This window comes from Salvia hispanica, chromosome 4 (assembly GCF_023119035.1).
Source record: "Salvia hispanica cultivar TCC Black 2014 chromosome 4, UniMelb_Shisp_WGS_1.0, whole genome shotgun sequence".
In the NCBI taxonomy this organism is placed as follows: Eukaryota; Viridiplantae; Streptophyta; class Magnoliopsida; order Lamiales; family Lamiaceae; genus Salvia; species Salvia hispanica.
In genome coordinates, this window is record NC_062968.1 from 2903820 (window position 1) to 2926469 (window position 22650).

The following is a 22650-nucleotide window of genomic DNA, read 5'->3' on the forward strand; positions in this document are numbered from 1 at the left end:
GCCAAACTAGGACATTCTTCTGTTTTTATAGAAAAAAACACAAACAACAAAAAGCAGTATTCCCTCCGTTCCATATGTTAATAGAGTCAATTTTTCTATTTTGAAAAATTCTAAGTCAATTGAGTCATTTCATCTTCTTTTTATAAAAAATAATTCTTTCTTTTAGCTTTATTTTCATTTCATTTCTTACTTTTTTTACTATGCATTTAACTCGCTATTCTTAAACTACATGCTCAAAACAAATGCTTCAATTAACGAAGGGAGTACTACAAACTATCACTGACGAGTCGTGCACTAGTTATGTAGGGAGTAGAGATATTAAGTTATCTCTTGGACTTCACTTACTCAAACAGTAACACTAAGAAACACACTTTCACAACCACGAGATTTCTACGATGACTGGTATGTCTGTTTTCCTCTTTGATTCCCGCCTTTTTTGACATGATTGGAGGTGGTCTTGCTTCTCTATTCAATCCAATCCGCTTGCGTTTCTTGACGATATCCTTGCACTTGATTTTACTGTTTATTGTCCTCGTTTCACAAGAAATTTAGGAGCAACAACGAAGAAAACCATAAACATAGCAATATCTCATACTACTACAAATCAACCCTTTTCTCCTCCTTAGGCCTTTAATTCTCTAATCTCACTCTTTGCCTTTTGGACCTCTTCTATTGGTATGCAAATGGCTGGAGTCATGAAAAGATCCTAACTTTATGTCAAAACATTTTCTTGGTTATCTCTCTATCTTTTCTTGCATGTCTGTTTCTCGAATTCGAAAGAAACCAAGTATCCCCTCGTTATGAGGCTTTAGTGGGGGCTCTTCTTTTGCGTGTCTTGTTATTGCCTTGTAACAGACCTTTATTTCGAAAAAGCCAAACATTTGTCGACTCTTTTTTGGGCCTCTGATATTGTTTCAGTCCTTATGAGTTTAGAGTTCTGTTTCACTGGGTTTTGGGGTGGGAAAAGTGAGGATGAGAAAACTATCCTTGAAGAGCCCCTTTTGAATGGTATAGAGTCTAAGACACCGGCCGCCAAAGGGGATGACACTGTGACCCCTTATGGCAGTGCTGGCGTTTATAGTCTCTTTACTTTCTCGTGGATGAGCCCTTTAATCGCGCAAGGGTACAAGAAAGCCTTGGATCTCGAGGATGTTCCTCAGCTTGCCGGCTTGGACACTGCTAGAGGGGCGTTTCCAGTTTTGAATGATAAGCTGGAGTCCTATAGTAGAGGGAGTAGCCGAGTCACCGCAGGCATGTTGGCAAAGGGGTTGCTTTTTACCGCTTGGATGGAAGTCGTGATTTCTGGTATTTGTGTGTTGATATACACGTTGGCTTCTAATGTTGGTCCATACCTCATAGATATCTTTGTCCAGTACTTGAATGGAAGTAGGCATTTTGCGAATGAGGGCTATATATTGGTTTCTGCGTTTACCATTGCAAAGATGTTCGAGCGCTTTGGACTAAGACATTGGTCTTTTAAGGTTCAACAGGCTGGTTATAGGGCGAGAGCAGCATTAGTTGCTAAAATATATAATAAGGGATTGACGCTTTCTTGTAAATCGAAGAATGACCATACAACGGGGGAGATTATTAATTTCATGGCAGTTGATGCTGAGAGGATAGGTGACATCTGTTGGTATATGCATGATCCATGGATGGTGATTCTGCAGGTCGTCTTAGCATTAATTATATTGTATAAAGATCTGGGGCTTGCTTCAATAGTTGCACTTGCTGCTACTATTGTTGTCATGCTCGCAAATGTACCACTTGGGAAATTGCAAGAGAAATTTCAGGACGGGCTAATGAAATCTAAAGATAAAAGGATGAAGGCAACTTCGGAAGTCTTAAGGAACATGAGAATCCTTAAACTTCAGGCTTGGGAGTTGAGGTTTCTCTCTAGAATTCAGGAACTTAGGAGTGTAGAAGCCAGGTGGTTGGCAAGATACCTTTATACCACAGCGTTCACTACTTTTCTCTTTTGGGGTGCTCCTACGTTCGTGTCTATGGTATCTTTTGGTGCTTGCGTGTTGATGGGAATCCCACTAGAGTCGGGAAAGATACTATCTGCGGTGGCAACCTTTAGGATTCTTCAAGAGCCAATTTACAATCTGCCTGACACAATAGCCATGATTGTTCAGACCAGGGTTTCTCTGGATCGAATTGCGTCATTCCTTTCTCTTGACAACCTACCACCAGATGTAGTAGAGAAGCTTCCGGTTGGTAGTTCTGATATTGCCATTGAGGTGATAGATGGAAACTTTTCATGGGATGTATCATCTCCTAGTCCCACGTTGAGAGATATTACTTTTAGAGTGTCGCGTGGAATGAGGGTTGCAGTCTGTGGTAAGGTTGGTTCTGGCAAGTCTAGCTTACTTTCTAGTGTTTTGGGGGAAATACCAAAAATATCTGGAACGGTTAGGCTTTCAGGAACAAAAGCCTATGTTGCTCAGTCCGCTTGGATACAAAGCGGAAAAATAGAGGAAAATATACTGTTTGGTAAAGAAATGGATAGACAGCGATACAATAGGGTCCTTGAAGCATGCTCGCTGAATAAAGACCTGGAGATTCTACCTTTTGGGGATCAGACTGTTATTGGTGAGAGGGGAATCAACATGAGTGGTGGACAGAAGCAGAGGATACAGATTGCGCGAGCTCTTTACCAAGATGCCGATGTTTATATATTTGATGATCCATTCAGTGCTGTGGATGCACATACAGGCACTCATCTTTTCAATGTAAGCACAGCATGTTCTTCATTTCTATTGTTAGTATTTATGAAACATTTCTTAATTTATATTTAATGCTAGGAATGCATCATGGGGCTTCTGAATTCCAAAACCATTATTTATGTTACTCATCAAGTGGAGTTTCTGCCTTCTGCTGACCTTATTCTGGTGATTTGCTGATCTCTAAATTGATGCTTATTTTGCATACTTTAATCATGTGACTTGTGACTTATCGTTTACTCGCCAGGTTATGAAAGACGGTCGAATTAAACAAGCGGGCAGGTACAACGACATTCTGAGACCTGGAAGTGATTTCATGGAACTTATTGGTGCACACGAGGAGGCTTTATCATCTCTTGACTCTATTAGTACAGAGAAATCTGCAAATGGTGAGGGAAGCAGCTCTACAAACGCTAAGCCTGTTTTGCAGCAACCGGAATCTGAGAAACATGGAAATGATAACAATAATGAAGAAACAAAGGGTCAGCTTTTTCAAGAAGAAGAAAGAGTGAAAGGAAGTGTAGGACTGTCAGTTTACTGGAACTATATCACAACAGCGTATGGTGGACTCCTAGCACCCGTTGCTTTGCTAGCCCAGATTGTGTTCCAGGTGCTTCAAATTGGAAGCAATTATTGGATGGCTTTGGCAACTCCTGTTTCTGAGGATGAAGCGCCTCCTGTTGGAAGCTCTACCCTTATCCTCGTCTACATTGCTTTGTCGATTGGAAGTGCCTTTTGCATATTAGGCAGGGCTTTATCTGATGTGACCATTAGCTACAAGACTGCAAAGATACTCTTTAACAAGATGCATCTCTGCATATTCCGTGCACCCATGTCTTTCTTTGATTCCACTCCGAGTGGGCGGATTTTGAATAGAGTATGTGACAATGCTCTTTTCTTTTGTTTTGTTTTCTTTTTAGCTTACATTACATGGTTTTGACTGATACTGTTGGGAGTCAAGCTGCTTAAGGAGTAACTTTTTGATGAATGCTTTGTTCTTTGCCAGGTATCGACGGACCAAAGTACTGTTGATTTGAACATGGGTATCATTTCGAACTTCTCTTTTGCCGTTATTCAGCTTCTAGGAGTTGTTGCTGTCATGATGCAAGTTTCTTGGCAGGTCTTCATCATTTTCATTCCAGTAGTTACAATTTGTATATTGTTACAGGTAAAGTTCCTTTTTTCTTAACATTCTTGTTACTGTATAGATAGATGCTGGAATGAAATTGCATATGATTCAATCATTAGTTAATTCAGTACTTTCCTCTATAGCGATATTACATAGCTGCTGCACGAGAACTTGCCCGACTTTGTGGAGTGAGCAAAGCTCCAGTCATACAACACTTCTCAGAGACACTATCAGGAGCAATCACCATTAGAAGTTTTGATCAAGAATCTCGATTCTTAGACATAAGCTTGAGACTGATAGATGGATATTCACGGCCAAAGTTTCATACAGCTGGTGCGATGGAATGGCTATGCCTTCGTCTAGATGTGTTGTCTCTCATGACGTTTACCGGTGCACTGATTTTCCTGGTTACTCTTCCAGAAGGAACTATTGATCCAAGTGAGTGTTGTGCAAATATATCGTTGATTAAAACTTATTCTTTTACGCGCTTCATTGGTTTAAAGTTCGTATACTCGTAATATGCAATGCAGGTATTGCTGGTTTAGCAGTGACTTATGGCCTTAATTTAAATATGTATCAGACCCGGGTCGTTCACAACCTTTGCTTGATGGAGAACAGAATCATATCAGTTGAAAGAATACTTCAGTATACTTCACTTCCAAGTGAGCCTCCGCTTGTCGTAGAGTCAAACAGGCCGCAGAGTTGCTGGCCTACACAAGGAGAAGTTAATATCCAAGACCTTCAAGTGAGTTTTTATGATGGACTGCATTGTCGTTTACTATGTCAAAATCGTTGTGCTGACATTATAGCTGTTGTTGTAGGTTCGTTACGGTCCTCACTTGCCCTTTGTGCTACGAGGCCTAACATGTACTTTCTTTGGAGGGAAGAGGACTGGTATTGTAGGACGAACAGGAAGTGGCAAATCAACCCTTATCCAAACACTCTTCCGAATAGTTGAACCAACAGTCGGACAGATACTGATCGATGGTATCAATATAGCAGTTATTGGACTGCATGATTTACGGTCTAATTTGAGCATAATCCCACAGGATCCAACAATGTTTGAGGGAACTGTTCGAACTAACCTCGACCCCCTTGAAGAGTATACTGATGAGCAGATATGGGAGGTTCGTTTGATTTAGTTGATAATTCATACTCATGATTCGCGTGTTGGCTAAATGTTTTGTTTCTGCTTTTTGTTTAGGCTCTTGATAAATGCCAGCTCGGTGATGAGGTCAGGAAAAAGCCAGAGAAGCTTGATTTTGCAGGTTAATCTTGCTCATTGATTGTTCTTCGTCGTTGTTAGACAGGATTATTTACTCGATGAGTTTGAATTCTGATGAAGCAGTGTCTGAGAATGGAGAGAACTGGAGCGTGGGACAGAGGCAGCTGGTTTGCCTCGGGCGCGTGCTACTGAAGAAAAGCAAGGTTCTTGTGCTCGATGAGGCAACAGCTTCTGTTGACACAGCAACGGATATTCTGATCCAACAGACCCTGAGGAACCATTTCTGTGACTCGACAGTTATAACGATTGCACATAGGATAACATCGGTGCTGGACAGCGACATGGTTGTGCTGTTAGATAACGGTACTCGTGCTTTGGCTTGAGCAGTGTGTGAATGATTTAGTTGGGATTGAGTTGGTTGTGTTTGTGTGGTGCAGGACTGCTTAAGGAATACGAGATGCCAGAGAAGCTGTTGGAGGATAAGTCATCTCTGTTTGCAAAGCTGGTGGCGGAATACAGCATCAGATCAAGCTCTAATGTTCAACATCTTTCAAATTAGAGAATGATTTTTCATTAAAAAAAGGTAAATTTGGTAGTTATATTAGTTTACCTTTCCATTTACCTCTCCTTTTGGCAATCGTATTTTTGCAAGGTATTAGTTGAATGTAAATGTTATTTATGTATATGTATGAGGGGTAATTTGAATTAGAAGAGAAAAAACAAAAATATACATGTACTCAGCTGGTTGTCACCTCATAAATACGGTTGCCAATTTTTTTTTTCCAGGAAAGTTAATTACAAAAATTGAAATGATAGAATTAATAAATTGTGGGACATTTTTGAGTAAACATTATAGGACAAAATCGACCATTTACCCAAAAAATAATTATCTATATCCTTTATACTCCCTATGCCTAACTAAAATACCCAATACTGTGATGTATTTTTGAGACACGTTTCACAATATTAGCAATCAATTGCCCCTTTAGGCTTTTATAGTGTTCAAGATGTGCTTTGTTACAATTTTATTATATGCTCAACGTTTGCTTTTACTGGCTTTACGTCTTATAATGCTCAATATTTGCTTTTGCATATATTCTTTTTACACCTTTTATTATGCTTAGTGATTGTAAATCAGTCACAATATTCATTTTTACAGAGACTTTAACGTCATTAACCGGTGCAAGTTGTCTGAAACCTTTATTCGATTCCATGATAAAGAAAAGAAATGCGCAGAGCTACTATATAAACCACGTTGAGCTTCACAGCTGTTGCATTTCTATTTCTCCTCTCTCTAGTCTCCAACTTCTTTTAATCTCTTCCTGCTTATTCCTGATTTCATACACTGCTGCAGCTGCCCTGTCTGAAACCACATGTTTTTATCGATCTGCTTTCGACAGAATTGAGGTAATGAGGTTTTACAAGTGGATATTTGTTATTATGAATCTATGATGTATACGAATGAACCTACGTCTTGCTTGGAAAGATATTTTAGTGTGAATGAACAGATTCACTCTAATATAAAAATATTATGCAATTTTTGGTTTCAACTCTATCAATTTGCAAGTATGATGTTGTTATACCTCTGTCTAGTAACAAACATTCTTTATTTCAAAAAAATACCAAATACTTGTAGATTCTATTTTGGGCCTTTAATATTGTTTCAGTTCTTACGAGTTTGGTGTTCTGATTCACTGAATTTTGGGATGGAAAATGATGAGAACACTATCATTAAAACTCACATTTTGTATGGTAGTTCTAGAATTGGTATAGAGTCTAAGACACTGGCCAAAGCCCCTTAGGGCAGTGATCACACTTATAGTCTCTTTACTTTCTCATGAATGAGTCAATTATTCGCGCTACTTTAAAAGAAAACCATGGATATAGAGGTTGTTCCTCAACTTGCCCGGCTGTTAGATGGCCACAGTTTTAAATGATAACTGAGTCTTATAGTGGAGAATGTAACCAAGTCATTACGGTCATGCTAGCAAAGGAGTTGTTTTTTTACCGCGTGCAGGGAAGTCGTGATTTATGTTGTTTGTGTGTTAATATACACGTTGGCTTCATATGTTGGTCTGTACCTCATTGATGTCTTTATCCATTACTTGAACGGCAGTAGGCATTTCGCAAATAATAACTATATTTTGGTTTCTGCATTTACCATTGCAAAGCTGTTTCAATGCTTTGCATATAAACATTGGTTTTTTAAGGTTCACATGATTGGTCATAGAGCGAGAGCAGCATTAGTTGCCATATAATAGGGGAAATTATTAATTTCATGGCAATTGATGTTGAGAGGATACGTGACTTAGATTGGTATATGAATGATACATAGATGGTTCTTTTGCAGGTCATCTTGACGCTAATTATATTGTCTAGAGATCTCACGCTTCCTTCAATAGCTAGATTTGCTAGTACTATTTTGGTCATGCTAGCATATGTCCCACTTGGAAAATTGCACTAGAAATTTTAGGACAAGCTAATGAAATTCAAAGACAAAAGGATGATGGCAACTTCGAAAGTTTTGAGGAACATTAGAATCCTTAAACTTCTGGCGCAGGAGTTGAGGTTTTCTCTAGAATTCAAGACCTTGGTGTGTATAACAAGGTGGCTGGCAAGCTATCTTTAACACTACAGTCTTCGACACATTTATTTTTTGGAGTGCTCTTGAGTTCATGTATGTGGTCAAGTTTAGTGCTTGTATGTTGATAGAATTCCAACTTAGGTTCATAAGATACTACATGCGCTAACAACCTTAGGATTCTTCGAGAGCCAATTTACAATAGCCATGACTGGTTAGATCAATGTTTCTCTGGATCAAATTAGCATTCCTTTATCTTGATAACCTCCCATTACATGTAGTACAAAAGCTTTGTATCAAGACTACCAACTAGCTAGAAGCTTCTCTATTCATCTTGTGGCAGGTCGTCAAGAGAAAGGAATGGCACTATTCGATCAAGAAAAACTTTGGTCTGGACAATTATGGCTATTGTAAATTAGCTCTTGGAGAATCCTAAAGATTGCTAGCGTAGATAGTATATTTCCTAACTCAAGTGGTAATTCCATCAACATACAAGCACCACAAACACGAACATAGGAGCACCTCAAAAGCGCGGTGAAGACTATAGTATAAAGACATATTGTCGAACACCTTGTTTATACACTCCTAAGGTCTTGATTTCTAGAGAACACCTCAGTTCCTGCACCTGAAGTTTAAGGATTCTCATGTTCCTCAAGACTTTCGAAGTCACCTTTATCCTTTTGTATTTGGATATTATTTGCTCGTCCTACAATATTCCAACTGAGACATTTGATGGCATGACCAAAATAGCAGCAGCAAGTGCAACTATTGAAGTAAGCTCAAGATCTGTGTATAATATAATTAATGCTAAGACGACCTACAGAACCACCATCCACGAGTCATGCTTATACCAATCGAAGTCACTATCTTCTCCGCATCAACTGCCAAAAAATTAATAATTTCCCCCCGTTGTATATTCTTCTTCGATCGACATGAAAACGATAATCTCTTATATATTTTGGCAACTAAAGTTGCTCTCACCCTATAACTAGTCTGCTAAACCTTAAAAAACTAATGTCTCTATAAGCACTTGAATATCTTTGCAATGGTAAACGCATAAACCAATATACAACCCTCATTTGCAAAATGCCTACTTCCATTCAAGTTCTAGACAAAGACATCAATGAGACAGGTACCAACATATGAACCCAACGTGTATATCAACACACAAACAACAAAAATTATGACTTGCCTCCAAACGGTAAAAAGCAACCCATTTTTCTCACTTTACTTTACTCTCTCTTACTTTATTCTCTCTATTTTTTTTTCTCTTACTTTTTTATCTACCTACTGAACAAACTAAATATCTATTTCTTAAACTCCGTACTGAAAAATTCCGCCTCAACTATAAGGGAACGGAGAGAGTACAAGTTCTTTTGTTTTGTTTAGGCAGAAAAGGCCCTATAATTTATTTTAAATTTGCTTATGTTAATGAAATTAATATTGTAGTAGTATTGTTTAATGAACACTTTTGCTACAAAAATGATAGTAGTACTAAGTTACTCACTATTGCTATTTAAATACTACTCCAGTATACTACTTAGTGAAATACCACAGCTTTTAATCCTTTGTCTAGTTACATCTACAAAATATTATTACTAGTAGCTAGTAGTACGTACTATTCTTTTTTTTATTACTAGTAGCTAGATTAAACATGCAAAAATTGATTAAATTTTGGCCTTTATTTACAACATGTTTAATTCTAAATAAAATTAATGAAAACATAAGCTTTAATATTCAGTGATTGTTGGCTCAAATTCGGGAAATACTTTGAATATTGCGTGGGCAATACTATCAAAGTACTCAGTACTGTATGAAGAAATATAGAGGAAAATTTTTGTAGGAATTCAAAAGGTTTGTAAAAAAAATCTTTTGAAAATTGAAACACATTTCTGGAGAGAGAAAACAAAAATAGGTTTTCTGGAGATAACAAAATTAAAAACTTACATAAAAATATTTACAGATCCTTAATACTTACATAATTTTAAAGGATTCTGAAAAATATCTGATAAAAGTTATTGATTAAACTAATAACTGATTCTCAATTTCCTAAAATTTTCAAAAATTACTCCGCAATAAGATTTTTAAAATCATAATTGTAAAAATTTTATCTCTCATTAAAGTGAAAAAAAAGTACTCCAGCATTGTACACTCTCCAGTCTCCACTAGTTCATTTAAAAAGTAGAGTAAGTTGGTCAAGCGATAAGACAAGTTAAAAATGTCTGATCTCAAGTTTGAATACTTCGGCCTCTAAATTTAACTTCATTTACCCATTAAAAAGTGTAGAATAAAAAGTTGCTCCCTTAATCGGTGAAATGTTGTCCAGTTTTACCATTTTGGTCTGTTCGTGAAAAGTTGTCAACTTTACTTTTTTTTCTATATTTGGTAAATGATCCTCACTTTCCACTAACTTTATACACTCACATTCTATTATAAAACTAATACTCCATCCGTCCCACAAAAGATGTCATACTTGTGGAACGGTGCGAGATTTTAGGAGGTTTTATTTTGTGTGTTAAATGGAGAGAGAAAATATTATTTTTATATTCATGTGAGAGATTTTTTTCCAAAAATAGAAATGTGACATTTTGGTGGGACAAACTAAAAAGGAAAGTGTGACATCTTTTGTGGGACGAATGGAGTATATAAATGTGTAACATTCATTCCACTAGATTTTTCAACTCACTTTTCTACACATTTTTTAAAACTTATGTCGAATCAAATTTGAACAATATTATATGGACGGAGGGAGTATTTTGTCACCAATAATATTTTCATCGCTAATGACCGGTCATTTCTCTGAATGTACCCATCCTTGAGTAGTGCATGACTTTAGGTAAAAGAGTACTCACTCCCTCTCAATGCATGTGATACCAACCAACCAAATAGGGTTAGTTGTGAACTCATGATTCCATCGTACCATGTTTCAATAATTACATGTAGCCAAAATTTCGTCACAAGTTTCACAAGTTGAGATTTTCCACACTGCAATAATTGAAGTATATAAAGATGTGTGTGCACCTTCAACTTCAAGTCTTCAACCACCAGTCCACTACCATTACTTCGCATTTCTCTCATTACCCACCAACTTCTTTTATGATCATACATAACTACACTCGCCGCCTCTGAATCCACATTGTTTCATCGAAGCTTGGCTGCTGCTCCTGTTGTACGCCGCCGTACAACTTCCCTGTCCTGTGTAATGAAAAAAATCCCCCTTTCTTTGATTTCTGTTCAAACGAATTGTTGTGTGAAAGAGATTGTCTCATCTTCTTTTATTGAAAATTTGAAGTGGTATTCCTGTTGATAGAGCTTAAGCTATTACTACTATGGATGTTTTAATTTTGACTAAAGTCCCTTTTTGGTCCTTAACATATGGCGATTTTTTGATTTTAGTCCGTAACATTATCTTTTGAATTATTTGGTCCTTAACAAATAAAAATCGATCACATTTGGTCCGAAATGGATGGAATTGTTAAAAATTAACAGTCAACTAAGTTTAAATCAATTTTGACTGGATTAAGACTTTTAATTATATTTAATTAATGTATAATATCTAATTAACCAAAATCAGAAAAATAACAAAATTTTAAGTAAATAATAATTATCACTATTACAATATAAAATTAAACAAAAATTGATACAAGAAAAGAAAGAAAAGAAAGAGGAAATACGAAATCCCCTCATTCTCTGAATCGCGACATCGCCTCCCGCTCACAATCTATCTCACTTTGCAAACCAGCGAAGAAAGCCTAGTTTTCGCCGGCGAATCGGAGTGAGGTTCTCGCCGGCGATTCCACAATAGTTCGCGGTGGCGATTTACATACAAATTCGTACCGGAATCGGAGGTCACGTCCATCGCCATTCCCACCGGTCTCTCTGCTATAGTTCGAACGGTTCATGGTTGGTGAGTTGAGCTTAATTGATGGAAGATGAAGAAGATGGAAGATGAAGAAGATGGAAGATTATACGAAACGAAGAAGGAGATGGAAGATGAAGAAGGATTCTAGGGTTTTTAAATGATTGAAGCAAAGTCTTTTAATAAATAAAACTAATTTTAAAAAAAATAGAATTGATTTGAAAAAGAAAAAGAAATCTAAATTTTTAAAGTCTAAATCCGGTCAAAATTATATTAAGTTTCATTGACCGTTAAGTTTTAACGGCTCCGTCCATTTCGGACCAAATGTGATCGATTTTCATTTGTTAAGGACCAAATAATTCAAAAGATAATGTTACGGACCAAAATCAAAAAATCGTCAAATGTTAAGGACCAAAAAGGACCTTTACTCTTTAATTTTATCTATACTAAATGCAGGTACGGGAATTGGCTGAGAAAGAGTTGAAGCTAAGAAGTTCTTATAGTATCATCGATTCATCTTGTGACCTTAAAAAAAAATAGCGATTTCAACTCACTTTCTATTAAATTTCTTAAAACTCGTGCCGAGTCAAAGTGTGGCAAATTTTGTGTGATGGAGGGAGTACTAACTAGTATAACTCTATGTGAGATGTGAATGTAAAGCAAAGATAACAACTCGCTTTCTTCCCATCACCTGCTTCATACTACTACAACACTTGAACACTCGCAGTCTAAAGGAGAAGAAGCTATCCAAGTGAGTGTTGTGCAAATATATCGTATATTAAAACTAATTATTCTTTTACGTGCTGAATTCGTTCAGAGTTGTTATACTCGTAGTATGCGATGTAGGTATTGCTGGTTTAGGAGTGATTTATGGCCTCAATTTAAATATGTATCAAGCTTGGGTTGTTTGGAACCTTTGATTTATGGAGAACAAAATCATATCAAATTGTTATTGGTGAGAGGGGAATCAACATGGGTGTTGGACAGAAGCAGAGGATACAGATTGCGCGAGCTCTTTACGAAGATGCCGATATTTATTTATTTGATGATCCATTCAGTGCTGTGGATGCACATACAGGCACTCATCTTTTCAATGTAAGCACAACATGTTCATTTCTGTTGTTATATGTATTTATGAAAAAAAGTTAATGATGATAGTTGTTGATCAACTTCTTAATTTATATGTTATGCCAGGCATGCATTATGGAGCTTCTGAATTCCAAAACCATTATTTATGTTACTCATCAAGTGGAGTTTCTGCCTTTAGCTGACCTTATTCTTGTGAGTTTCCCATCTCCGAATTGATGCATTTTTGTGAATACTTTAATCATGTGACATATGGCTTATCTTTTACTCATCAGGTTATGAAAGAAGGACAGATTAAACAAGCGAGCAGATACCACGGCATTCTCACATCAGGAAGTGATTTCATTGAACTTGGTGGTGCACATGAGGAGGCTTTATCAGCTCTTGACTCTATTAGTACCGAGAAATCAACGAATGATGAGGGTAGCAGCTCTACAAATGCTAAGCTTGTTTTCCATGCACCCATATCTTTCTTTGATTCCACTCCGAGTGGGCGGATTCTGAATAGAGTATGTGGCAAAGCTATTTTCATTTCTTTTCTTTTTAGCTCATAGTGTTTCTTTACTTTTTATTAACACTGAAATTCTCTTGGAAGTCAAGCTGCTCAAGGAGTAACTTTTGATGAGAGCTTTGTTATTCCACAGGCATCTACAAACCAAAGGACCGTTGATTTGAACACGGGTACCGTCGCGGAGTTTTCTTTTGCAGTGATACAACTTCTAGAAGTTGTTGCTGTCATGATCCTCATTATTTCCATTCCTATAATTGCAACTTACCTACTGTTGCAGGTAAAGTCTCTGAATTTCTTTGCTACTAATTTTGTTTAATATATGGCTTTGGTAGTATGGTTTTACCATGCTTTGCCAATCATATGCATAGATTGAAATTGAATACAATTCAATGATAAGTTAATTTAGTACTTTCCTTCCAGCGATATTACATATCTTCTACACGAGAACTTGCCCGATTTTGTAGAGTGAGCAAAGCTCTAGTCATACAACACTTCTCAGAGACATTGTCAGGATCAATCACCATTAGAAGCTTTGATCAAGAATCACGATACCGAGACATTAGCTTGAGACTAATAGATGGTTATTCACGACCAAAGTTTAATACAACTGGTGCGATGGAATGTCTGGATGTGTTGTCTTTCACGTTGTTTATTGGTGCACTGATTTTCCTACTCTTCCAAATTGGAACTATTGATCCAAGTGAGTGTTGTGCAATTATATCGTACATTAAGACTTATTATTTCATTGCTTCGTTGGTTTAAAATACGTATAATTGTAACATGCAATGCAGGTAATGCTGGTTTAGCAGTGACTTATGGCCTTAAATAGTAGCAGCATGTGAAACTATTTTGCTAGCATGACCAAAATAGTAGCAGCAAGTGAAACTATTGAAGCAAGCCTGGGATCTATATACAATATAATTAATGCTAATTATATCAACTGAAGTCACATATCCTCTTAGCATTAACTGCCATGAATTTACTAATTTCACTCCCTCCGTCCCGCAAAGTTTGACATGTTTTGATTCTATACGGGTTTTAAGAAATGTTATAGAAAGTGAGTTGAAAAAGTTAAGTGTATTATGAATTATATTTATATATATATTAGTTTATAATGGAATATGAGTGCGAATGAGTTAAAGGAATGTGAGGTCTACCATAAAAAAATAGTAATAGTAAAAGCGAAATGTGACAAACTTTGTATGTTTCTTCTTCTATTGACATGGAAGCGTCGAACATTTATATATTTTGGCAACTACGTATAACCAGCCTCAAGAACCCTTGAAAAATCAATTTTTCTACCCAAAGCACTCCAACAACTTTTCAATGGTAAACACATAAATCCATATAGTTCTCATTTGTGATAGTGAAATGCTTACTTCCATTCATGTACTGGGCAAAGACAACAACGAGGTACGAACCAGTATAAGAAGCCAACTTGTATATTAACACACAAACAATCGACTCTGCTCCAAGGCAGTAAAAATAGTAACCCCTCTGCCAGCAACCGTATAACCGTGGTGACACAGTTACTCTCTCTACTTGAAACGATTCAGGAGTTTTGAGTCTAGAACGAAAAAGACTGAATTGTGAGATTCCAATTTGAGTCCGACCGCTAACGGCCGATCCGGTTATAACCCCGCACGGCCGCACGTGAAGGGATTAAACGGTTTCGACTTTCAAATGAAAAAAAAAAAAAAAGAAGCAATATTTCAATTTTGTGAGGGGTATATTCGTCATCAACCGGTGCAACTTGTCTAAAACCTTTTCCTTCGATTGCAGAAAAAAAATGCGCAGAGCTACACCAGTCGTAGCTTTGGGACAACATTAAACCACGATGAGCTTCGCAGCCATCTGCTGCATTTCTGTACTCTCCTCCCTCGAACTACTCACCAACTTCCTTTAGTCTCTTCCAAATTATTCCCAATTTCATTTTCTATGATCATACACAACTACTTCATGGCTGTAGCCGCCGCGCCTGAATCCACATTGCTTTATCGATCCGCTTTCGCCAGCGGTTCGAATTCTTCCTTCATCTTCCCTCGGCGTTCCTTGCTGAGATTATCCCCTAAATTCGCTGCAAAAAAGCTTGTCTGCTGCTCCTGTTGTACGCCGCCGTACAACTCCCCATTCCCGTTGTTCAATTGTTATGAAAAAAGCCCCCTTTCTTTAATTAAAACTAGTTGTTGTGCGAATGATGATGCCAATAGCCCGGCAGTGAGGGCAATCGATTTTGGTGAGGTTTTGGTGAGGAGAGGGTTGGGCATTGCGGCTGCGGCCGCAATTGGTGCGGTTGTTGTATTAAATTGTCGGAGAGCATTGGCTGCGGAAGGTGTTGTGGCTGCGGGTTTTGGAGTTTGGGAACGTAGTTTGTTGTCGGTGAGGAGTTCATGGCCTAAGGTTTTGCAGGTTTTGATGGTTTTCAAGCAGCAAGGGTTGATTCTTGCGTTGCTGTTGGGCCTCTCAGCATTTTTCTCGATGGCTGAGACCTCCATTACAACACTTTGGCCTTGGAAGGTAATGAGGTTTTACAATTGGATACTTTTTTATGATAGAAATGTATCTGAGCTATACGAACAAACCTTAAACCTTCGTCTTGGAAAGATTTTGGTAAGCATTTGGATAGTGGTATCTATGAAGGAAAGATATTGTAGTGATTAATAAAGCCTATTGTGATTAAGATATCTTCTACTACCAAGTAATTTGTTGGTACTGAAATCCAAAAGCTGACTATAGAGTGTGGATGGTTCTTTTGTCCTGTCCCGGATTGCAATATTGCAGTTTACGTAGTTCCTTGGCACATGAGTTTTATATGTTCAAATACTTTCTTATGAATGATGATCATACTTGCTGCAACATCTAAAGGACTAGGCTTGGGTCAAACTGATCAATCAGATTGCTGCCTCTTCTTTTGTTCGAAATTTAAATTGGTTTTCCTGTTGATAGAGCTTAAGTCATCACTATGAATATTTACATGTTATTTATACAAAATTCAGGTAAGGGAATTGGCTGAAAAAGAGTCAGAGAATGGCGTGTTCAAAATGCTACGGAATGATGTTACTCGATTCCTGACGACAATCCTCATTGGCACCACGTACTGCACTTCCTGTAAAATTGACTTGCAGCTTTTTTCATCTTTTTATTTGAACTTGTTTTCTTATTGTAGATATTTTATGTGCCCAGAGTGGTCAATATTGGTGCTACAGCACTCGTAACTGACGCTGCAACTGAAATATTTGGTCAAGCTGGTGTTAGTGCAGCTACTGGGGTGATGACGGTATGTCTGGTGTTTTGTTTTGTATTGCAGTAGCAATTACTGAATTTTGCATTGGAACTGTGTTGAGTTGCTTCCAGAAGCTTTTCAATTTTCTCTTAGCATGAATGTTGCTTACTTCTGAAAGATGCAATATTATGGTAATTAGGATGTCAATACAATATGGACTATCAATTTAACAGTCCATATTTCAGTATGGACCATATAGGCCCTTTTATGAGTGCTGAAACTTGTTCTGATGCTCTGTTATTATCTTTTTGAATGAAATCGTGGCTTTGAAATTTTGAATCTTTATAGATCGAGTGAGGTGAGAAACCTATTTTAAGTTCGAGGAATTTTAATATTCAGTAGCAGTGTAGTGTAGCAACAGGCGCTATATTTGAAATAATTGGGTTATCAGTTGTTAATACTGGTGATGATATTATCTCTCTTCATACAGATGACTTGTTATGTTGTTGGAATGTCAAAATATAGATAATCATTCATTCTGTCAGGAGTCTTGTCCAAGAAAAGTAAAATCTTTTCTAATGGCGTTAATATTTGTCTTTATTTTTATGGTGTTGGTGCATACTCTCTAATGATCAAACCTTTCACTTCAGCTCCTTTGTCCCTGTTGTTTTTCTACAAAATGTTTGATAGTATTATATTGCCAAAATTTACAGGTTGCTATTCTGCTCCTCACAGAAATTACTCCAAAAAGCATTGCTGTCCACAATGCCACTGAGGTTGCTAGGTTTGTGGTGAGTTTTAACTTATTCAGTTTGCAAGTATGATGTTACTATAGGGCTATACATCTATTAAAATAGTCCAAGGAAAAAATGCACCTTTGCACTTCTGATGTTCTTCTCTTTCTGTTTCCTTTAGGTCAGGCCAGTGGCATGGCTGTCCCTCGTATTGTATCCTGTGGGGAGAGTTGTGACGTATCTGTCAATGGGGATGCTAAAACTGCTAGGCTTAAAAGGAAAAAGGTCTGTTTTCTTCACTTAATATATTTGCATTACATTTTCCTAGCGTCTTTTACATGTGCGTGCTAAGATATATTATAGTATCATCAACCGCACTTGTGACCTTTCGAAAAAAGTATGTAGTCTGCAACTGCAGCAAAGAATGAGAAGATGTAATTACTAGTAGTTATTCTAGATAAAGATCAACAATCATACAATAACTTTCTTTGAGACGTAAGAGTACTTTCAGTACTTGATTACAGTTGAGTGCCTTCTATCAATTTTGTGAAGCATAATGGAGTACTGTTTAGTATCTGTCTCGGTTTCATGTGTTACTCATGCAGAGTTTTTGCACATTGGTCAGTGACTCAGTGGTCACTGCTATTAAAAAGACTGGTTTTTGCACATTTCTCTGACTTCTTTGTGCTATTAGACTTAACTTTGACCTGTTTTATTGTAATCTTTCAGTGAACCATATGTAACTGAAGATGAACTAAAATTGATGTTACGCGGAGCAGAGTTAAGTGGCGCAATTGAGGAGGAAGAGCAGGTAAATTGATGAGTTTTATTGGGATCGCTTGCGTATATGGTTTCGGTTAGGTTGGTGTTACTTGCATGTATAGCACTCAGCAGTATTTTTCTTCTTTTATTGTTTAATGTTTTAAGCACATGGAAAATAAAATCTATGTCTTTAACCTTGTACATACATGGCTACAGTCTGTCTTATTATTATTATCTTATTTGCACTACATAATTCTCTTTTTGATCAGATATGGAAGTGCTTAGTTTACTGTGTAAATTTCGTATCGTATTGACTGTGACTTGACTTTAACAGGATATGATTGAAAATGTGTTGGAAATAAAAGATACCCATGTGAGGGAGGTGATGACACCTCTTGTTGATGTTGTTGCCATAGATGACAGTGCAACACTTGTTGATTTCCACAATCAATGGGTAGATCATCAGTATTCTAGGTATGACTTCCCTTTTTTATCAACTAGATATGCTATGATTTGTCTAAAAAGTATGTGTACTTGCTTGTAGGGTGCCTGTCTTTGAGGAGCGAATTGACAACATTGTTGGTATTGCTTATGCAATGGATCTCCTGGATTACGTGCAGAAGGTCAATTAAGTTTTAAAATATCTTTATTACCCAGAATTTTGTTCTTTCATACTTCTAATTGTATAGAAAACCCCCTATTCTGTTTGATTTCAAAGGGGGAGCTGCTAGAAACTTCTAAAGTTGGAGATATGGCCCACAAACCTGCATACTTTGTTCCTGGTAAGTTAAACTACCTATAATTGATATTAGCTCCTCAAATTATGACTGATGTTTTGAATTCCTTTCAGAAGAAATGTTAGGTGGATTGCTATAGGAGATTATTAGATTGAAAATAAATATCCCAACACTCCTTTTGGTCTTCTTGTCATTCCATATTTGACTTGTGGTGATCATCAAAGTTGTATGTTGGTGCTGTTATATCCTGCCACATATATGAAGTGTTGGAATGATGCTTAAAGATATGATATAACCTTTACATTTAGGGTATGCTTGTTAGAGCAGATAATTCCAATTATCTGACCTAAAATGTGTGTTCTTATCATATGTTTCCTTCTCTTTTCTATCAAACGACCCCTTACTGTTAAAGGATGACATATTGAAGCTCTTGGCTGTGATAGTTCCCAGTTCATGCTTATTAATCTCTTCTGTATATACAAATGCATTGAACATTGCAGATTCAATGTCTGTTTGGAATCTTCTTAGAGAGTTCCGCATCAGGAAGGTGCACATGGCTGTTGTTCTAAATGAATATGGTGGAACTGTTGGAGTAAGCGTTTCTCTTTTCTTAAGGACATTAAAAGCCTAATCATATTAATGAAATGTGTCAATGAGGTACACCCTACATAAGTTTGGGCATCTGCCTTTAATTATATTTCTTGCTGTAACAGATAGTGACCCTTGAAGATGTAGTTGAAGAAATTGTTGGTGAGATTTTTGATGAAAATGACTCAAAGGTAATTCTGTTTAAGAATAAGACTCCAAGGTTTTCTGGTTATTATTGGTGGCTCTTCTTTCTTCTCGACTATTTCCAATGCTTGATATGAACAGATATAAAATTTTGTACATTCAGAAATATTGTAATTTGATTGTTGATCAGAATGTAAATTCCTTGCATGTGGTGGTTAAACTATAATAAAGAACAATTGTGGATGGAGGCATTCAAATGTATTGTTCTTCGAGGACTCAATTTCTGCTTGCGATCTTAAAGATCTCATTTTATAAACAAGCCCTAGTTTTCCTTATTACAAATTTTATTTGTTTTATTTGCTATAAAGGAGGAAATCCAGAAGAAGACTGGATATGTTGTCATGCGTGCTGAAGGCATATATGACGTGGATGCTAATACATCAATAGATCAGCTCTCTGAAGATCTCAACATTAAAATGCCAGAGGTATTCTTAATTTTCTCATGTTTCCTTATAATTCGAACAGTGCTTTCTGAAATCATGGCTCACTAATCTTCGATCAAAATCATGGATTATGGTGCATACTTTTCTTCCAATTGTTGTTCCTTTGTGATGAACACTCGAGGTTCAAATGTAACACAGCCATTGGATTGGAGATAATTTAGAAATATTATTTTTTAAGGTTTGTGGCGAATAGCAGCTTGCACATAGATATTAACATTACATGTTCAAGGAACATTATTAGCACACTTCTTTCTAAAATAGGAAACAGTTGAGTAGTAGTATTTGGCTATTGGAAAATCCAAAACTCTGTTAAGTTGCAATTCAATATCATTCTTCTTGACCTTGTTTCCCTGTGACACAGGGTCATCAATATGAAACAGTTTCAGGTTTTGTCTGTGAAGCATTTGGATATATCCCGAGAACCGGTGAAACAATAAAAGTAGTCCTTGAAACAGAAAATCAAGAGGACCATGTTGATTATGATGAGCCCGAATCTGACCGCCAAGAAGAGAACGACAAAACTCAAATATATAAGCTTGAGGTTTGTTCAACTCAAATTTTTGGAATTAGTTTAGTAGTTCATTAAATATTAATGTAAGTTCATATGATTGGTGCAGATACTAGCAGGGAATGCTAGAAAAGTAAGTGCTGTGCGTTTTGAACGAATAAACAGTGAAGAGGTGGCACCGGAGAACAGAGGTGTAACCCGTTTAATATCCAAAATTTGGAGGAGAAGATCTATGAGCGACGACGAATCAGATAGGACAGAGGATCATGAGGTCCCAGTTCACGATATGTCAAATGACTGTGTAATGTCTGTACAGGAAGACGATGCTGAGCAAGTAAGTAAAAAGTAGCCGTCTTCATGAAAAAACGGAAATTGAAGTAACTAGGGAGTTATGCTGGATAAACGCATAGGAGAGACAGATGGCCATTTAACTCTGAGACTAGAGATTTTTTTATATGGTCTGAGTTTTATTTAGGGATATCTGTTTGGTTGTATGTCCAAGAAATGTATAATAATTTTCCCTCTCCAAAATGTCATTACTGCCAGCTGATGTAGAGTTCGATAGAGGTTGATTGTTTGGTAACATTGTGACTTTGTTGAAATTATTTGAGAAATTGGAGGTGGGAAATTTGTCCTAGTCTGTGATTTGGAAGAAACAGAAACAGAAACAGCTCAAGCCCTGATGTGTTGTAATTATTTTTCTCAACTAGTTGAGGTTAACACTTAGCTGATTTGGAGTTTTTGATGATTTTTTGACATGAGAAGGTGAAAGCAGAAAGAGGCAAACGCCCTTCACTGCAAGGGAATTTTATTGAAAATTTGTAATAATATGTTCGAATGCAAATCCAGATAACTAAACGATTTATAGATCTGAAATTAATTTCAACATATAATATAATGTCACAGAATAAGACTCTTTCGTGCTAAAATTTGTGTTAGGCTTATCAAAAGTTGGTTATGCTGACTAAAGTCCAAACCAAAAATAGGTTCATAAGAGCATCCCCAGTGGGGACGGACTTCCCATAAAACATCTCCTGCCACGTCATAAGGACTTCCCACTGCACAGTGGCGGACATCCCATAGCCTTCCCGCGCGGACTTCCCGCAATAAAAAAAATTCACAAATTCACCAAATTAAACAATTTACGGAATTAATAAACAATGTATGATATTAAAATTTCGGCACGAATACGGAGAAAATGCAACTATCTCTAGATGTGATTATTTTTTTCAATTATATTATTAAAAGGGGTTTATAGAAATCATTTATTTTAAATTCAGAAAATATTGAATAAAAAATTATTTGGAAAGTTCAAAATTACTCCTATCAATGAATTAATATAAATTCCGTGAATGAGTAAATAATGACAGTCTTTATTAATCTTGATTAGAAAGCCCATATAACAAATATTGGTTGGGCCCAAATACTTGTCTGTGGCAAAGCTAGGGCTACTGCTGATAGATCTTCCGCCGCCGCGATTGCTTTACTGAAAATGGAAAACGCTCCTATATATACATGTGCAGTTGAGAGAGCAAATCATAAGCCAGTGCTATTTCTTAGTCATTTTAGCAGTTTTGTTTATCTAATTTGAGATTTGAGATTTTGTTTGGGAAATGATGCGAAACGATATATCGCTATTTTCAGAGGCTTTGCTCTGCTGAATGTATCATATTTGCACGTCAGTCTGATCCCATTCTCCTCTTTTTACTAATTTTTCTTTTAGATTTCCTCTTTAATTTGCGCTGATGCATATTTGTTTTCCAAATCAAAACTTGATCTTGTACAATTCTCCTCTTTTTGACCATTTTTTTGTTTCCGGTTTTCTCTTTTATACGAAATGTTTTTGCGGAAGCGTAGCTCTTTCCAAATCAAAACTTGATCTTGTACAAAATTTCGGTTAGAAATATAGATTCAATGCTATGGTTGCAGACTGTATCTGGTCAATTAAAAAGTTTGGCTCGTGACGAGATGGGGTTTTGTGGAATGAAGTTGTGGGCGATGTATCTGGAACAAAAAGCAGCAAGGTGTGATCATAAAAGATTGGGATATGTTTTTTCTAAAAATTCGCTAATTTTATTCGACGCGGTTTTTAAAAGAATATAATCGAAAAGTGAATAAAAAAGATTAATGGAAGGTGGGTCCTATTTTTATATATTAATTTTATAATTAAATGTGAGTAGAAATAAATGTGGAATATGAGATCTACTACCAAGAATGGTAAATAGTGAATAAAATAAATTTTGTGAAATGGTCCAAAACAGGAAAATGGGACAATCTTGTGGGATTGATGAAGTATTAAATAAATTCTAATATCACATTAATTTAATCATGATA

The 22650-nt window shown here is 36.6% G+C and overlaps 2 protein-coding genes and 1 non-coding gene across 11 annotated transcripts; all 3 read left to right on the plus strand.

Annotated features, from left to right (window-relative positions):
- Positions 1–350: 350 nt before the first annotated feature.
- LOC125223122 (ABC transporter C family member 3-like) lies at positions 351–12267 on the plus strand. 9 transcript variants are annotated; one of them, XR_007176672.1, is made up of 12 exons: positions 831–2735; positions 2808–2894; positions 2974–3603; positions 3733–3894; positions 3999–4293; positions 4386–4600; positions 4677–4982; positions 5060–5123; positions 5204–5443; positions 5518–5663; positions 6435–6487; positions 7431–7995. XR_007176672.1 is itself a non-coding variant. In XM_048126113.1 (11 exons), the coding sequence occupies exons 1-10, from the start codon at positions 924–926 to the stop codon at positions 5637–5639; spliced, it is 3933 nt and encodes a 1310-aa protein (XP_047982070.1). In that variant the 5' UTR covers positions 351–923; the 3' UTR covers positions 5640–5663; positions 6240–6630. The 9 variants fall into 9 exon arrangements, 4 of the variants coding, with proteins under 4 accessions (XP_047982070.1, XP_047982071.1, XP_047982069.1 ...); XR_007176669.1 differs by lacking the exon at positions 7431–7995 and adding an exon at positions 11977–12267 and having other exon boundaries at positions 832–2735; positions 6240–6487; XR_007176670.1 differs by lacking the exon at positions 7431–7995 and adding an exon at positions 8005–8617 and having other exon boundaries at positions 832–2735; positions 6240–6487.
- A 2414-nt stretch (positions 12268–14681) lies between these two features.
- On the plus strand, positions 14682–21042 carry LOC125223123 (putative DUF21 domain-containing protein At3g13070, chloroplastic). Its single transcript, XM_048126115.1, has 14 exons — positions 14682–15634; positions 16114–16211; positions 16301–16394; positions 17054–17131; positions 17256–17359; positions 17804–17885; positions 18171–18310; positions 18381–18459; positions 18555–18618; positions 19074–19165; positions 19287–19352; positions 19674–19790; positions 20170–20349; positions 20426–21042. The coding sequence occupies exons 1-14, from the start codon at positions 15056–15058 to the stop codon at positions 20663–20665; spliced, it is 2013 nt and encodes a 670-aa protein (XP_047982072.1). The 5' UTR covers positions 14682–15055; the 3' UTR covers positions 20666–21042.
- Positions 21043–21921: 879 nt separating this feature from the next.
- On the plus strand, positions 21922–22011 carry LOC125185781. Its single transcript, XR_007170279.1, has one exon. It is a non-coding gene; the product is annotated as a small nucleolar RNA Z122 (small nucleolar RNA).
- Positions 22012–22650: the final 639 nt, after the last annotated feature.

Excerpts from the sequence above, each read along its gene's own strand:
- LOC125223123 (XM_048126115.1), top strand. The coding sequence starts at position 15,056 with ATGATCATACACAACTACTTCATGGCTGTAGCCGCCGCGCCTGAATCC. Across the intron at positions 17,886-18,170 it reads CAATTGAGGAGGAAGAGCAG|GATATGATTGAAAATGTGTT; the intron begins GTAAATTGATGA and ends TGACTTTAACAG. Across the intron at positions 19,353-19,673 it reads TTGATGAAAATGACTCAAAG|GAGGAAATCCAGAAGAAGAC; the intron begins GTAATTCTGTTT and ends TTTGCTATAAAG.
- LOC125223122 (XM_048126113.1), top strand. The coding sequence starts at position 924 with ATGAGTTTAGAGTTCTGTTTCACTGGGTTTTGGGGTGGGAAAAGTGAG. Across the intron at positions 3,604-3,732 it reads GTGGGCGGATTTTGAATAGA|GTATCGACGGACCAAAGTAC; the intron begins GTATGTGACAAT and ends GTTCTTTGCCAG. Across the intron at positions 5,444-5,517 it reads GGTTGTGCTGTTAGATAACG|GACTGCTTAAGGAATACGAG; the intron begins GTACTCGTGCTT and ends TGTGTGGTGCAG.